Consider the following 14,239-nt stretch of genomic DNA (forward strand, 5'->3'; position numbering starts at 1 on the left):
TGTTGCTCTGGTTTCGCCAGAAGCGGCTTAGTCAAGCCAGCTGCATGACCCTGGAAAACTGTCTGAGGACAAACGCCGGCTCCATCGGCCAGTCAAGCGAGATGAGCGCCGCAACCCCAGAGTCGTTCACAGCTGGACTTAACTGTCAGGGGTCCTTTACCTTTATGCAGCATATAAATCTTATTGAACAAATAGATAACAAAGGAAGATTCTTCAACCAGCCGTTATCTCACTCTTTACAGATACCCGCAATATGCTACATCGTGTTTAGGTATTAAAACAAAAGAAAAACCCAGAATTAAATGCAATGTATACAATATATGTATAAATAGCAAAGGACGCAGTATGTGGTTGTGATGTTAAAACCCTCAGGGTCAAGTCTCAAACTGCAATTTTGGTGAAATGTAGGCACACAGCCCACAAAGGCCAAAGCTCCTTCGCTCCTTATTGAATCACCCATGCAGGCTTTCCTTTAGTTTACTGAAATGAGTATGAGAATTCTGACCATGCCCACTTGAAAAAGGCCTGCAGAGTTTCAAAATGAAAGGAGGGCACTTGGGAACAGTGCCATCCGTAAGGAGACTGCTGGTTCTCAGCATAGGTCTACTGAGAATGAAAACCTAAGGAAAATAACTTCTGGTACAGCTCCCTCGGCTAACCAACTGTCAAAAAGAAATCCCACACCATCCACCTTCCTCCATCCAGCCCCTGCAAAAGAGTATTCAGATAGTTAGCTGTTTAAGTCAAGATAAAGCAGAATTAAACTCTACAGAAAGGAAGTACGACCAGTAAAACTATTTTGTAGGGTTCTTTTTTCTCCAAACTTTACTGTGGTGTCTCCAGACAATTTAGAAAACCAATTTGTGAGGATAAACGCCATTGGAAAGCGAAAAGGTTGAACGCAAATAGCCTCGCAGTTGAGGCACCTTCTTGATGATGGGCAAGAGCTGGGAGTCCACGTGCTTCTGGTCCGCCTTGCGTCGCTCCGTTATCTCATATTTCTGAAAAAGCAGAACAGCGCATCAATCATTTGTTCACCCTTTAGCGCCCTTTGCTTTAACAGGGAGCCTCCCCAGGGCCTACAACACCTCCGGCTTCCTCTTGGCTGCTGCTGTGGACTAGGATGCAAAGAACTACCGTATTTTCCACTCTATAGGACGCACTTTTTTCCCTCCAAAAATGAAGGGGAAAAGTGTGTGCGTCCTATGGAACGAATGCAGGCTTTCGCTGAAGCCTGGAGAGCGAGAGGGGTCGGTGCGCACCAACCCCTCTTGCGCTCCAGGCTTCAGACAGCTATCCGCAAGCCTGTGGAGCCCGGTGGGAAGTTCCCACCGGGCTCCGCAGGCTTGCGGACAGCTGCCTGCAGCCCGGGGAATGCGGTGCTTTCCCCCACTGCCAGCCCCACAAGCTCAGGGGACAGCGGCAAGGCCTGCTCTTGAATGCACCTTGTTTTTGAGGGGGAGAACAAGAAATATATATATTTTTTCCTATTCTCCCCCTATGGTCCAGTGCATCCAATAGAGCGAAAAAACGGTACTTCAATATACCCAGTGACATTTAATTCTTTTTAAAATAGCAAAACCTCCTCTCTACACGCTTGCCAATGCCATTTCACAAAATGTTTCTGAAACTCCTGTTTGTCAAAAGCTCCCTTAGGGGTGGGGAGCAGCAGCAGAGGCTGCTATTTCCCCATCTATGGTGGGAAACTCACTTCCTGTACTGGCACACCTGTGTGTATGTCGTGGTCTAGGAAAAAGAATTGGGAACAGGACAACAGGAAGCAGCGGTGTTTGCGTGCTGGGCTGCTCTCCCTCCCAACCAAGCAATCTGATTAAAGGCTAATTTTTCTGTAAAAAATAAATAAATAAAAATGTAGCAGATGAGCATGAGCTCTGCAAGCCAATGAATCCCCATAGAACATGGGTAGGCAAACTAAGGCCCAATCGCCTTCTAAATCCAGCCCATGGACGGTCTGGGAATCAGCGCATTTTTGCATGAGTAGAATGTGTGCTTTTATTTAAAATGCATCTCTGGGTTATTTGTGTGAAATAGGAATTCGTTCATCCCCCCCCCAAAAAAAATTAGTCTGGCCCCCCACAAGTTCTGAGGGACAGTGGGCCGGCCCCCTGCTGAAAAAGTTTGCTGAACCCTGCCATGGAAGGTCTTTTGTTTACTGCAAGCTTAGGATAAAAGCTGCACCTAAAATCTGGTCCAATTTGTTCTGTGGAAGGCAAGTCTTTTTCTGAAGGAGGTAGGCAGCTCAACTGTGCTAATGCCAGGGCCCCATATTTTGCTGGACTACATCTCCCATCATTGCTAGCCAGGGCATTGGGAGCTGGAATCCAAAACATGCAAAGGGCCCAAAGTTGGAGAAAACTGTATATATCACACTAACACCATCACAACAGTCAAATGCACAATGCTGGACTCACTTCTGTTCAGCAGTCCCCCCAAGAGTCACTACAGTGGTACCTCGGGTTAAGTACTTAATTCGTTCTGGAGGTCCGTTCTTAACTTGAAACTGTTCTTAACCTGAAGCACCACTTTAGCCTGGTATATTCTTCATTCAATAAATATTATGAACTTAGGTATATCAAAGATACATACAAAGTACTCTCGGGTCCCCTTCTGATATTTTACATTCTGTGGTTAGAGCAAATAAGTTGAACAACAGCAGAGCTTTGCAGTTTGTTCTAATCAAGGTGCTACTTGAGTTGTCAGGTGGGCCAAACCCCTCTCTGACATGCTATCTGGGGGATATCCTGCTGGAGACTTTTTAATACAGTGGTACCTCGGGTTAAGTACTTAATTCATTCCAGAGGTCTGTTCTTAACCTGAAGCACCACTTTAGCTAATGGGGCCTCTCGCCACCGCTGCACGATTTCTGTTCTCATCCTGAAGCAAAGTTCTTAACCCGAGGTACTATTTCTGGGTTAGCGGAGTCTGTAACCTGAAGCGTATGTAAGCCAAGGTACCACTGTACAAAGATTTGGTGGCCTGCAAATCTACATCTGTTTTTTTTCTCCAAGATTTGCTAACTCGTGGGTGCTCAAGACAGACAGACAGACAGACACACACACACACACACACACACACACATTTTGGCCCATCTCATTCACCCAGAAAACACACTCACCTCTTTCTCAGTGTCAAAAATTTCCCCCTCCTGGTGTTTGGGTTTACGCAGCCTCTTCTTCTTGAAGTAAAGATCGCTGAGGTGCTTTGGAAGTTTCACACTGGAGATGTCAACCTTGGTTGAAGTGGCAATGACGAACTTCTGGTGAGCCCTGCGCAGGGGGACCCGGTTGATGGTCAGGGGACCTGCAGGCAAGACACAGGACAAGTGAATGACATACGGTGGCCTTGAGGCACCAGGAAAAATCCCGGCTGGTATGTGTTTTCCTGCCATTCAAGTGGGACACAACGTTGCTGCTCTGCTCAAAGGAATCAATTGAAAACCCCCAAGAAAAACAAAACAAGCGAATCCAGCTATTCTATACTCTCAAGAAAAATGCAGGCAGCAAAGGAAACTGGCAAAACAGCCTGGGAATGACAGGAAAACACACTTTTTTTAAAAAAAAAGTACATATTTATTGCCAAGTACCTGCTACTGCACCTTGGTTCAAGAACTTCCAGAGTGGCTTTCAGGGTAAAAAAGGAAACAGAAATAGAACTCAGAAGCGGCACAAGATATTGTTGGGGTGTGGTTTCTTTGGGTCTTGAAAGTAATCCTGGAAGTGCCATTTGTCAAGTTTGGGTGTGACATTTACTGCTTTTTGCACAGTACTTTCTAAAGCAGTGCACACTATATGAGGGGTAAAATCCATTAAGATTCACCACACAATAGTGGGATTCCATGATTTGTTTACTGTAAGTAATGTATTTGAGGGATAACTAGTATGCTACAAGTCTATTTGGATATCCATCCCACTGAGTTCAACAGAATTTGTTCCCAAGTGTGTATAGCTATCAATCAACAAGTCCCCAGTTTGAACCTTGCCCCTGGCACGAAGTCACCAAATGGAACTCTTTCTCAAACTCAACCCCTGCACTCATATCACGTGGGATAATAGTGATTCACCTTTAGGGGCTGTTGCATGACATGGTCCTCCAGATATTGCTGGACTCTGAACCGCCACCAGCCACAGCCAGCTTGGTCCATGGCCAAAGAACCACAGTTCATCAACATCTGCAGGGTGACAGGTCCCCCATGCCTAGCGTACGGGTTACAACTAGTTAGCACAAAGTTCTCTGAATAGGTCAAAGAGCTCTATGTGTTAAGTACTATTGTGGTAATATTTGAGGTGTACTTACTATATTCACTACTTCCACCCTATAATGGCTGTATTTGTTTTAATGAAGGAAATGAAATTTATTTAAGAGTCCCAACATACAAAATGCATCGAATAGTTAATCCAGGTGAGCAGAGATTACAGTGGTGCCTCGCAAGACGAAAAGAATCCGTTCCGCGAGTCTCTTCGTCTTGCGGTTTTTTCGTCTTGCGAAGCAAGCCCATTAGCGGCTTAGCGGATCAGCTGATAAGCGGCTTAGCGGATCAGCTGATAAGCGGCTTGGGAAAAAGGGGGGGGGGAAAGGAAAAAACCCCCGCAGGAACTCGCAAGACATTTTTGTCTTGCGAAGCAAGCCCATAGGAAATTTGTTTTGCGAAGCACCACCAAAACGGAAAACCCTTTCATCTAGCGGGTTTTCCGTCTTGCGAGGCATTCGTCTTGCGGGGCACCACTGTATAGGAAAGCAAATGTTATAGGACCTAGCTGTCGATGTAAGATTAGCTTACCTGTTACAAGCAACAGACCACTTCCGAGCTGCTTCAGAAAGACCACACGCTAAAAACAAGACAGAGGAGGTTTGTAAATAGGGTGAAGGAACACCAATCGCCTGCAAATAACACTAAACTATGGTTTAACCTTATGTCTGAAAACTGCCCATAGCTGAACTTTGGCTCGCTTACTGCTAACAACCACAATCTGAAGCCATGGTTTATGAACTGCAGGTTGTTTTAGAAAAGCAGATAATGGCTCAGCATAAGGGTCATTCACAGAGTTCCCCTTACCTTGCCTCGGTGGCGACCAGTGAGAAGGATCACAACAGTTCCTGGGGTTATTGAAGCCCGCAGCTTCCTCTTGTGTAGGGCAAAATTCTTTTTGCCGTGACTCAGGAGTTTGCGGGGAACATCTTCTGTTGGGTAGTACCTTGGCTGAAAGGAGAGGAATTATTAGCTTTCGCAGTCTAGTTTTGACTTCAGCACCCCCTTTCTTCCAAGAACTCATTCTTGACACTTTAAATGCTTGATGTGGAAAAATCCCAGCCATGTGTTTGCCCAACAGCCCAAAGGTCTAGCAGCCTCTCCAGCATACGGTGCTGGCATATATGCAACCAATTCTGAAATCTATAGATCTGAATGTGTTCTTGTGCAGCAAAGCATCACAGCACCGATGCAATTAAAGAAAGCTGCCTATGAAGTTTTCCATTCATCTGTCTTTAAACATATCAAAGCAAAGACAGACAACACCCCTACAGAGCACAAAATCAGACAGGTGGACACCTGCACAGGCCCCTTTTCTACTTTGCACAGAAATGGTGAAAATTGATAATGCAATGTTTAATTCTCTGCACAAATCTCAATTTGTTGGTTTTTTTATCTCAATTTGTTTTTGAGCTTATTTGCATGGTAGGAATGTATCTTATTACAAAGGAAGAACATTAGGTGAGCATTCACCACACAAGGATTTAAAACATTCAGCTGTCGCTTATACTTTACAGCAGGTGTGGCCTGCCACTTGTCTGTTGGACTGCAAACACTCACTGATCATGCAGTTTGGGGTAAATGGCAGATACGAGTTTGACAATACCCAAAGGGACAAATCTCCCCCCCCCCCCCCGTGGCTTAAACAAGAGAATAAGCAGGCGGTTGTTTTGATTCAAGTGTCACCTGCTACAGGTAGAAACATTTATGCAGACCACCTGTGATCATCCGTACACACTTTGCACAATCATGCTGCAACAGCAGCAAGCCACTGTATCATTCCTAATTAGTCAAGTCCAGATGTGTTCCTATTATCATGCTATTCCCCTTCCTGCACACAGCGGGGGAAGGGGGCAGATTTCAGGCTCATGGGAACTGATTTCCCTTTCAGCAGAACCCCAAGATATAGCCCGTCAGGTACAAAAGACACATAAGTAGAATTAAAGAACAGAGGCTATGCTACTATTGTACTTAAGTGTTCACAAGCACTGTGCTCACTAGTTCAGATGCAGGTTTCAGTCAGACTTAAAATTACACTTGATCCAATATTACTAAGTTGGCTATCAGCTGGCGATTCTGCACAGATCAGGCAAATTTGGCACATACAATTTTGTCATATCCTGCAATTGCTTTCATTTGTGAAGGGGCTATAGGTTTCAATAATACAGCACTAAATACTGCTTTAATTCATCTTTTATTAACAATTTTAGTCTGTTTTTCAACAGATACAAAATGAAGTGAGCAACAAAATCGAAAACAGGAAACAGAAGGGATAAAGAACCAAAGTATCTTAGGCATGTACGGTATTTACTTTACACACCGCTTGTTATAAAATACTTCAAAGTGGTTTGCAAATAAAATTATAAGAAAAATTAACAATAATTTAAGATCTTCAAAAAGTGAAACAGACTAAAAACAGATTAAAACCTGTATCAACTTTTTAAGAAAACATGTCTCTTTAGCAGGTGCTGCTGAAGAGTACCACTGAAGGTGCCTGCCTGATATAAATATTTGCATATGTGGTTGAACTGCATGTGGTTGAACCGAGACTTCTGGAACAATATTTATGATGAACTTAGAATGATATTTAAACTTAATTTTAAAAAAAGACCAGAAACCCTTCTTCTAGGCATATTTCCAACAGAAATAGGAAAAAATATAAAAACATTGTTCATGTATGCAGCAACGGCAGCCAGAATATTAGTGGCAAGAAATTCAATACCTACAATAGCAGAGTGGCAAGCCCTAATGATAGAAATCTACAGCTAGCAAAGATGACAGGGAGAGTAAGAGATCAATCTAAACAGAATGTATATAAAGAATGGAGAATATTTAAAGAATACCTAAAAAAATATTGTAAGAATAAGAATCTCCTGGCAGACCTAGAGTGATTCTTGTACATAAAAGGTGGAAATGATATTATGTTCGGACGTACGAAAATAATTAAGTTAATTTGAGATTGTGCATTATAAAGGAAAGAATAGATATAGTAAATGAAAATATTTGGAAGCCTTTTTTAGCTGATTTATAGTAATGTTTTTGTTCTTTTTTGTGAGTTTGTAAATATGATATGGCATTTACATCTATGAAATGTACAGTGGATGCTTGGGTTGCGAACGTGCATCCCGCACGGATCACGTTCGCATCCCACAGCGTTAGCAACCCGCGGGTTGTGATTTGGTGCTTCTGTGCATGTGCAAAGCGCAATCTAGCGCTTCTGCGCATGTGCGACTGCCGAAACCCGGAAGTAACCCATTCTGGTACTTCTGGGTTTTGGCAGTCCATAACCCAAAAAAACGCAACCTGAAGCGGGTGTAACCCGAGGTATGACTGTATAGGATTATGTGGGGTTTTTTTTCCTTCTCTTTTTTTCCTTTTTATTTTCTTTCTTCTTTATTTTCTCACTTTGTGTCTGTATTAAATGTCATTGCATTTTATTTTTCTTAATTCAAATTAATAAAGATTTAATAAAAAAAGATATAATAGTTCAGTAGCACAGGATAGAAAGCATGGTTGCCTCTATATAATTCTGAACTACATTCTGTTGTTGTGGAAGCTAACAGACAACATACGAAGGTATCCAAGGGCCCTGATGACTGCAAAGAGATTGATCCTTTAACATCAGATGGACAAACTCTTGCCAACTGTTAAGCAAGTAATAGAGTGAGAACCTTGCTGAAACACTTGTGTATCTGTATGTGCTGCCTGTCACAAGAGAGCAAGTTCTGGATAGTGAGCATCTATTGAATATGCCTAAGCTGACTTTCTTTGTAAGCAGAAGTATATTGCTGTGTATCTAAATCCGTCTGCTTGGAGCAGCACTGTGAGCTGGAAAATGCTTGTTTATGTGTGGATACACACTGCTACATCCCTCCTCCCTTTAATTCACCTTTGTTCTTTCTTTTATAAAAAATACTATTAATAAGAATTTAAAAACAGGGTGCCTCTTAGCACATTCTGAGCCAAAGAATTTGCTTTCAGTACTGTTAACAGGGTGGAATGGAGCTCAGAATAATTCCATGCAAAAGTCCACTCCTGGTTTACTTACTTCACTTCAGTAGCCCAAAAGTGGTTTTGTTGTCCAGTAGGGTACTTGGGAACCTAAAGCCCTTGCCAGCCTATTGCAAATTTTCCATAGATTTACCAGTAGATCCTGATCTACCCAGGGCCCAGTCATGCCATACAGACTGTTGAAGCAGCCAAATTTCTTTGAGAGGAAAAATTAAGCTATTTGAAGAGAACTATAGCACTGTGAACACCCTAGTCTAAAGTATTTTTTTTGTTTTTTTACTAGCCAGCCTACCCACAGATTAAGTTCATCTGTTATGCCTAAAAAGAATAAAAGAACCAACTTTTGTATCTGTACTCTGGCTGCACTCAGCCCCCACTAGGCAGAATGTACTCCCCCAAAGCGAGTTTTCAAGCCTGAATAATTTCTGCTGTGCTCCGTTATTCATAAGGGATTTGCAGCATTTAATGGATGACATGCAAGCACCTGTAGCTTGACACCTCCCCCTGCAATAATTTCTGCTGTAACCTGCTTTTTATTCCCCATTTACTACGTGGGAGTGGCAAGATGGAAGAGGGAACGTGGTCAGCTAGCAAGTGTACAACGTAGGTGTAATTTGAGACCAGACCTGGCACATTCAAACTTGAAAGCCTTAACTGCTACAGTGCACCAGCTTACAGACAAGTTCTTACCATTTTGCGAAGTTTGACCACCCTGTTGCCTCCATTCTTATCACCTCCAACAGGCTTCGTGATAGTAGCTGGCTCCTTCTCTCTTTTCTTCTTTTCTATCTGAAGACAAAACAAAACACAAACTACTTTAAAAATATATTTGCAAACTAGCTTCCAATGCAACGCAGAAGAGAAGCTCTGCTGCCTCATACTTAAAATCTGGCTGAGATTCAGCCAGGTGCCTCTGATAAGTTCACAAAAGCTGAGCCCAGTCAAGACCCCCTCCCCTCTTGCTTGTTCCAGGACCTGATATTCAGAGGTACACTGCCTTTAAATGTGGAGGTTCAATGTCACCAACATGGCCAACAGCTGTTGAGATATGAATTTATTATTACACGGAGACCAACCTGACGGTCATTCAACAGCCACAGAAGGTGCAACTACAACTCTTTTCCTCCCTTCACAGGTGGAAGAACATTCAGCCTCATCAGCTGCCCAGGAATTGCAGGATTAAAGGGAAGCAAACTCTGGCATCTCCCATCAGACCCAGAGCCACTGGGAGGATGCACCCTGCCTCCCAGGAAGTACATCACAGTAAGGGCCCCAACAATTGGTTAAAAAAGAGAACGCTGCAGAGGTCTTGCTGCACTCCCCACACCAGGAAGATCACTTATAAAAACCAGTGTTTAAGCTGGGTTTATTCCTCATTCCTGTCTCCTTTTCCACTGAACAGCAGGGTAAAAATGAAATTTATCTAGCCCTTTAAAAAAGGCTTCATCAAGCTGCGAGCCAGCAAATGTTCTGTATGTTAAATGGCAGCTTGTAAGTTATGCAGCTCTACCTACTATGAGCTCTGAAAGATTGCTAGTTCCCCCTACCTTAGTTTCTGGAGCTTTGTACTTGCGCTTGTACATGGCCTTCCGTGCATACATGGCAGACCGGGAATACTTCCCGATTCCCCGGGCCAGCACTGGGTTGCGGCTGGCATGAACCTTCCGAACCCTCTTTGATTTCTTCTCGCCCGCCATCTAGAAAGCAGAGAAATCAACATTAGCAAATTGCAGAACATAAGCAAGAAAAAGGAAAAGAGCATTGCACAATGGAAAAAGACATTTAAGGTTTTTTTTTTGTTTTAAAAAAGTTTCTAGCCCTCAACATTGCACAACAGTTACAATCAATACAGCATTGCTTCATTGGGATAAAGAATAGTTCTGAAATATAAAAAAAGAGCTACAGTAGTTGCATGGAACTAAAATAAAGACCACATTCTTTAATGATAACAGGCCTCTTCCTGTTATCCTAACTTTAAGATATATTCTCTGATACACACACACACACACACACACACACACGTGTATGTGGTGGCAATTATCCATTATGAAGCAGACTGTAGTCCACAAAAACTTATGTTGCAATATTGGCTGCGTACACAACTATAATTTAAAGCACACAAATTCCCCCAAAGAACCCTGGGAAATGTAGTTGGTGCTGGGAATTTTGCTCTGTGTGGAGTAAACTTTAATTTCCAGAATTTTTTGGGGGGGGAAGCTATGAGCATTAAATATATGATGGCCATGGATCCACTGATGTCTATGCTACACTAGATATGTTGCAGTCTCCCTTTGGTCTTTTAACTCTGTACTTCAGTTAGCTTATGTACATGAAGCTTACCCCCTGAGCTGTTATCTATGCTAGATCCAATGCAAATTTATTTATAACAATGCCAAAGTAATTGATGATAGCTTTCCTAAGCAAGCTTAGGTAGGATTACAGCTCTAGCCTCCTAGAAGAGGAGAGGGAAGGCTTGTTTTAAGAATATAACCAGGGCATGCTGTAACCATCCTGTTTTGAAAAGTGGCCAACCACATTCCTGTGGGAAGCCTGCAAGCAGGACCAAAACACAAGAGTCCTCTCTCCTCCTACGTTAGGAGCATTGCGGCCTCCAACTGTGGAGGCAGAGCACAGCCAGCATGGCTAGTAGCCATTGATAGCCTTCTCCTCAATGAATTATAAGAACAGAAGAATAACCTGCTGGATGGGAAAACCTGCAAGCAACACTCTTCCCCACTGGTCGAAAAGGTTAAAAAATATTATATTTAGACAAAATGCCCACTTCACGACTGGCATCCTATAGGCACTTTCCTGCTTTTCATAAATATTCATGACTATTAAAAAGAAGCTGTAAGGAGGCGACAAAATTCACAAAGAACTCCTGCCAACTGGTCTACAGAGAGATTCCCAGGTCGGACTTGAACACACGACCCTTTTCTCATGCTCAAAGACCCAACCCAATGCACCAATCAAGGGCCATCCACAAAACATGCCACGCATCGAGGCTGGTAAAATCGTGGCCTAAAAGAGACAGTATTAGGATGGGCCGAGCGCGACTCTGGAGAAACACCTGAGACACGCGTTAAGTCTTTCCCACGTAGCCACGACCAACCCGAGGGCGGAAACCATTTGCAAGATCGTGCGGCTAAGAAGCCGGCAGCTCCTCCCGTTGAAAAACCTTTCAAGCGACCTGTTGGGTCGGAGATGCTTCCCCCTCTCCACCCCCGGTCGCCAGACACCCAAGAACAGTGACAACACGTGTTCCTCCTCCGAGCCGCGCGCCTCTTCGGTGCAATACGGCAGCCCCCTGCAAACCACCGGCCTGCCAAGCGAGTGAATCCGCGACGGCCTAAAACTCCGGCGGCGCCTGCCGGGGAATCCCACCCCGCCGACCAAAAGAATAGTCCCGCAGCGCCCGCCGCACGTCCGCCGAGGAGCCTGCTCCTATCCGAACCTCGCTCGGTGCCTCTTTAAAGCGGATGGCAGCGGATTATAACGGCGGGCCTGAGGAGCGAAACGCCAGCGCGACGCCATACTTACCTTCGGAGAAGGGAAAAAGAGGCAATATCCGGGACCTGGGCGCAAAAGAGAAAGCGGGCGTGACGTCACCGCGCGCGACCCAAGGCACTCTGGGGGATGTAGTTTACTGTGCTGTAACCTTCCCACAGATGTATGGAAGTGGGAGCTGGACCATAAAGAAGGCTGATCGCCAAAGAATGGATGCTTTCGAATTCTGGTGCTGGAGGAGACTCTTGAGAGTCCCATGGACTGCAAGAAGATCAACCCTATTCATTCTGAAGGAGATCAGCCCTGAGTGCTCACTGGAAGGACAGGTCCTGAAGCTGAGGCTCCAATACTTTGGCCCCCTCAGGAGAAGAGAAGACTCCCTGGAAAAGACCCTGATGTTGGGAAAGATGGAGGGCACAAGGAGAAGGGGACGACAGAGGATGAGATGGTTGGATAGTGTTATCGAAGCTACCAGCATGAGTTTGATTAAACTGTGGGAGGCAGTGGAAGACAGGAGTGCCTGGCATGCTCTGGTCCATGGCGTCACAAAGAGTCGGACACGACTAAACGACTAAAGGACAACAAACAACCTTCCCACAGTTTGACTTCACCCCCAAAGGCTCACTCCTCTATTGTCTCCCGAGACAGCCGGATGCCAACTAACTTTGTGGTCGTAGCTGCTATTCCGAAAGGAGCATAGACGGCTGTGTGACAGGCATTATATCAATTCCTTGCCTAATGATCCTTAGCAATTAATTTGCCTTTCCCCTGGATTGTGTACACTGGATCGACGTCTTCATTATTACAATTAATGTAACCACCGTCTCTAGACAATTTGCACATAAGATAAATTTACACATAAAACCAGTTAAAAACACAACTACAGCAAATGCATTTAAAACCAGACTAAAATCCAAACAAGTGGACATTACAGTGGTACCTCGGGTTACATACGCTTCAGGTTACAGACTCCGCTAACCCAGAAATAGTACCTCGGGTTAAGAACTTTGCTTCAGGATGAGAACAGAAATCGTGCTCCGGCAGCGCAGCAGCAGCAGGAGGCCCCACTAGCTAAAGTGGTGCTTCAGGTTAAGAAGAGTTTCAGGTTAACAACGGACCTCCGGAACGAATTAAGTACTTAACCCGAGGTACCACTGTAGTGGTAAAGACCCATTTATCCAGCTGGCAAAGCCTGTTGGAACAAAAAAAAAAAACTTCAATGGTTTCTGGAAAGTGCAGATGATGGGTGCCTTTTGATCTCAACAGGGATACTCTTCCAAAGAACAGGGACAGACACATTAAAGCCCTGCTCCGACTTATTGCAGAGAGCCAGTGTGGTGTAGTGGTTAAGAGCGGTAGTTTCGTAATCTGGTGAACTGGGTTCGCTTCCTCGCTCCTCCACATGCAGCTGCTGGGTGATGTTGGGCTAGTCACACTTCTCTGAAGTCTCTCAGCCCCACTCACCTCACAGAGTGTTGTGGGGGAGGAAGGGAAAGGAGAATGTTAGCCGCTTTGAGACTCCTTAAAGGGAGTGAAAGGCGGGATATCAAATCCAAAACTTTTTTTTTCTGAGATCTTTGGAACTTGCAGCAGAAAATCCCCCACAGGTCACAGGGAACTACAGGCAGTCCATGAAAACCACCAGTGGTGTCCAAACATTTTTCAAAGAGGGCCAGATTTGATGAAGTGAAGGGTCGTGAAGGCCGACCAAAGTTGTTAATCTTTTTTTAGGGTTGAAGTTGTTGAGGTATTTTTAGGATTTTGCCCCAGGAAATAAACTGCCACAGGGGCTGGATTAAACTCACTGGCGGACTAGATTAGGCCCCCGAAACAGACTTTGGACATGCCTGCCTTATACTGTTCTATAACACACTTGGTTGTTTTCAGGGTTCCATAAGAGGCTTTGCTGTTTTCCTCTTCAGCATTACAAAACATTACAAAAGGAGCCATCTGTTGTAAAACATGCTTTATGATACGTTTTCTTCTTTTATCATAACACAATATAAATAACATTTTTGGTCTGAGAGTGTGGTCTCAGAGCTTTTGGTTGCTGCTTTGGATAGTTGACGGCTTGAGAATCACTGCTTTGGGTTTTGTGATGGAAGAAAGGTGGGGTGTAAATGTAATAAAATTGGCAGTTCTCTGAATATTTGTTGAAAGCTGGCTGCGTTTTGTCCATTACTGGAAGATATATGGATGAATATTATTTTTGTAAATTATGGAATATATGTAATAAATCTAGCTTATTAAAATACATTTTATACTACATTGTAAAATAGTGCATTAAAGACTCATACACTTATTATTGGCCTGAGTATTCATGATCGAGAGTAGATTTTATCAGATATATGAAGTTAGGATGTTAGTCAGATATAGTTGAAGTAAATAAAAAAAGAAAAAAATTGTCCAGTAGCACCTTAAAAAGGTAAAGGGACCCCTGACCATTAGGTCCAA

The 14,239-nt window shown here is 43.9% G+C and overlaps 1 protein-coding gene across 1 annotated transcript; it reads right to left on the reverse strand.

Moving 5' to 3' along the window:
• Nucleotides 1-797: 797 nt before the first annotated feature.
• On the reverse strand, nt 798-10,002 carry RPL6 (ribosomal protein L6). Its single transcript, XM_081923262.1, has 6 exons — nt 9,826-10,002; nt 8,969-9,067; nt 5,075-5,218; nt 4,799-4,847; nt 3,137-3,321; nt 798-1,001 (listed from the first exon to the last, which is right to left on the reverse strand). Exons 1-6 carry the CDS (start codon nt 9,973-9,975, stop codon nt 849-851), a joined length of 780 nt encoding a protein of 259 aa, XP_081779388.1. The 5' UTR covers nt 9,976-10,002; the 3' UTR covers nt 798-848.
• Between the last annotated feature and the right edge of the window lie 4,237 nt (nt 10,003-14,239).

Source organism: Podarcis melisellensis (genome assembly GCF_964234715.1).
Source record: "Podarcis melisellensis genome assembly, chromosome: 8".
In the NCBI taxonomy this organism is placed as follows: Eukaryota; Metazoa; Chordata; class Lepidosauria; order Squamata; family Lacertidae; genus Podarcis; species Podarcis melisellensis.

Bases quoted from the DNA above. Each gene is read 5' to 3' on its own strand.
- RPL6 (XM_081923262.1), bottom strand. From the start codon at position 9,975: ATGGCGGGCGAGAAGAAATCAAAGAGGGTTCGGAAGGTTCATGCCAGC. The intron at 9,068-9,825 runs GTAGGGGGAACT...TTTTGTCTTCAG, and splicing joins ACAAAGCTCCAGAAACTAAG to ATAGAAAAGAAGAAAAGAGA. The intron at 5,219-8,968 runs GTAAGAACTTGT...CTCTCCTTTCAG, and splicing joins TGGTCAAACTTCGCAAAATG to CCAAGGTACTACCCAACAGA.